Source organism: Diabrotica virgifera, chromosome 2, assembly GCF_917563875.1.
Source record: "Diabrotica virgifera virgifera chromosome 2, PGI_DIABVI_V3a".
NCBI classification, from domain to species: Eukaryota; Metazoa; Arthropoda; class Insecta; order Coleoptera; family Chrysomelidae; genus Diabrotica; species Diabrotica virgifera.
Window position 1 is genome coordinate 145064896 of NC_065444.1, and position 3174 is coordinate 145068069.

The 3174-nt window shown below is 34.1% G+C and overlaps 1 protein-coding gene across 1 annotated transcript; it reads right to left on the reverse strand.

Moving 5' to 3' along the window:
- Nucleotides 1-237: 237 nt before the first annotated feature.
- On the reverse strand, nucleotides 238-1605 carry LOC126880823 (uncharacterized). The gene has a single exon (XM_050644888.1). The coding sequence runs from the start codon at nucleotides 1603-1605 to the stop codon at nucleotides 238-240; it is 1368 nt and encodes a 455-aa protein (XP_050500845.1).
- Between the last annotated feature and the right edge of the window lie 1569 nt (nucleotides 1606-3174).

Consider the following 3174-nt stretch of genomic DNA (forward strand, 5'->3'; position numbering starts at 1 on the left):
GGGAATATACAAGTGCTGTGAAAATTTCAGATGTGTTTCATTTAGAAGAATGATATTAACATCATATTCGTTAAGAAACACCATTAGATCTTGCTTATTGTTAAAGAAACCATTAATATTCCAATGCAAAATATTAAATATCATAACTATATATATAATTTGTTACTATTATTATTATTTTTTCTTTTTAATATAAAAAATAATATATTATATTATCTGTAAGAAATAAATGAAAATTCAGTCAACACTACTTTTACTAAAATTAGATGTATTATGTGACTCATCAAAACCTGCAAATTCAATATTATTATCAGAGGTTAAATCAACGTTTTTTGAAAATACACTATCCTGAGACTGTACACGATTGCGTGTTAATGAGAGTGCAAAACTTGGGCCTTGTGATCCCGTATACTTTTGTGAATCATTTAATTTGTTTAAAATCGGTAATCTAGGTAAATTTCTGCTTAGATCCTCGTTTAATAAAGCTTTATGCGCTTCTTTGTCATAACTAATGTCTTTAAGAATTACTTTATTTTTCCTTTTAACTGGGACCACATGACTTTGACTCTGGAAATGGGGAGTGGAGGATGGGGATTTTTGAAGTGCTTGAGTAAATGCTCTGGGTGAGCTGTATAATAAAGAAGGAAAATCCCTACTTCTCCTCTGAAACATTCTCGAATTCTCTGGCTTTTCCTTAATTGGGGGAAACAGCTTGGCAGCTTCAAAAAAAGTGAGATCTTGGAAGACCATTACTTCATTTATCTTTTTCTGTCTTTCGAATTCTTTGCAAATTTTATTTGTGGCAAGGTGATCAAGATCGCAGTATAGGCATTTTGGTACAGAAACTGTGCAGCTTTGTACTGTATGTTCATCGGAACATTTCGGGCATCTTGCTTTTCCCCTGCACTGTCTTTGTGAGTGCCCAAATCTTAGGCATTTGAAGCATTGCTGTACAGGAGGGATGTATGGATCTACTGTTACCAAGTTTGAATATATGATTATTTCTTTAGGGGGAGTTCTTACGTCAAAGAGTAGTTGTACAGTTCCTGTTGGAATGTATGTAACGGTCCCATTGCTATCTAAAACTCTTCTGTTAAGTCGTCTGGCCGATATAATTTTCACGTTTTTTTGTAATTTACTGTCGTTAACTATGTTTTCCATTGAAATATTTATACTTACATCTCTAATAATACCCCTTGATGTTAGCATTTTTTGAGGTATATAAGCAAGAAATCCTTTCTCAAGGATTTCTGTGCTATTTAGTACCATATTTGCCTGTTTGGAGGTGTTAAAAATTACTCCAATTCTATTCATGCCTTTTCTACTAATTTCTTTAATTCCAGTCGTACCCATTGTATGAAATACTTTCCCAATATCCATAGGATGGATATTTCCTGCTTTTCCCTTGTCACTCTCTATCATAATAAGGAATGGGCCGAAGTCAGTGTCCTTGTATTCAACTTTTCTTCTACTAATATTTTCAATCCTAGATGATAAGTTATTAACTTCTGTTAACATGATCTGATCGTTTTGGAATTTATTTTTTAAAACACAGAGTTCTCTTTCTATTAAATTAATGTTATTTTTATGTCTCGGGGCTAGCATGTGTATGGAATTTAAAAAATTTTGCGAGTTCAATGAAAGCAAAGCATAGATCCCGCCCCCTTTGTCAGGGGGGCCGGGAGAGTTTGTGTCCATCTCCTAAGCCAGCCTCTACTCTACTATACTACTGCTACTATGATTATATAAAGGCAAAACTTACAGAAAAGTCCTTAGTATTTCTTATTCACTACTAACGTATTATCCCGTTTTAACTTTTAACTTAACTACTAAATTAATGTTCAAACACTAACTAACTATATCTACAGTATAATTACTTAATTTATAACAATTTTAACGCGATGATTTAAGATTTTTCTGACAAAACATCTAATCACACCCACGCCATTTTCTCACCCAAGACAACCGCCGCCACAATCACCTTTCGTCAAGTTCCATTTTATTTAATGTCAATATTTGTATGTAGATTTTAAGATTAGCAATAAGTGAAAATGTGTAAGTAAAAATGAAAACAATTCACCGTGCTCTGGACTGTCACAAAAAACTTCAAGCAGAAACGTCAATCGAATTTTTCCCTTTTTTAAGAAGCAATACCTCAATACCTCTCAGACATAATTTTACGCAATACTTTGTGTAAAAGTCAAGATAGTTTTTCCCTCAAGAAACAGTACCTTGTTTCTCCAAGTTTTACGCAATACTTTGCGTTGAATATAGTTTTTTTTGCACTGACTGTGAGAAGCAATACCTTGTTCTCACATTTTGTACTCCAGATAACACAATACTTTGTGCTACCAGCAGACAACCTCAGCCTCCACCCTTTGTGATCCGAAGACGAACATTTGTTTGCGTTTATTCGTATAAGTTTGTGTCACGGACTATTCACAACATGTCTGTAAGTTTGTAAGTTAAGTTATTGTTATATTTATTTCTAAAGTTCAGCTAGAATAGGGTTTTCAGGTTTTTTCATTTAACTATATATTTTTTGTACTCTTGTTCACTATTATTTTGTTTTTCTCATTTACAATATACAATTGTCCTAGTTATACGTTCTTTTTAATTTATCTTTAGCTTTAGTGGAATTATATGTCAGCTCATCTTTCTCTTTAGTACCTTTGCCATCTACAGTATTTCTTTTGAGGCACAATATTGATATTTTGATATTAAAGCAAGAGCTCTGCTATTTACGATCCTGCACCTGTGCTTGTACATCTCTAATCCAAGATCTTTTCAAGATTTTTGGACACTTGGTTAACTCAATTGTTAACAGATATGTTGAATTAGTTGTGTACATGATTTTCACCAACGGCCTGAAACCAGAGTGGGGGCCGAGGGTAGTAATAAGGGGTCAAAGTCGCGGTTTTTATTATTTTTATGACGCTCATGATCGAGATAGTGCACCAAAATTTGGGAATAAGTAGACCACGACATAACTAAGTAATATCCCCAGAGGCGGAAACCAGAGTGACGGACGAGGGTAGTTATAAGGGGTAAAATTCGCGGTTTTTTTTATTTTTTTTTGTGGCGCTCATGATGGAGCTAGTGCACCAAAATTTGGGAGTAAGTAGGTCATGACGTAACTAAGTAAAATCTCCAGGGGAGGAACACTGCTGGGGT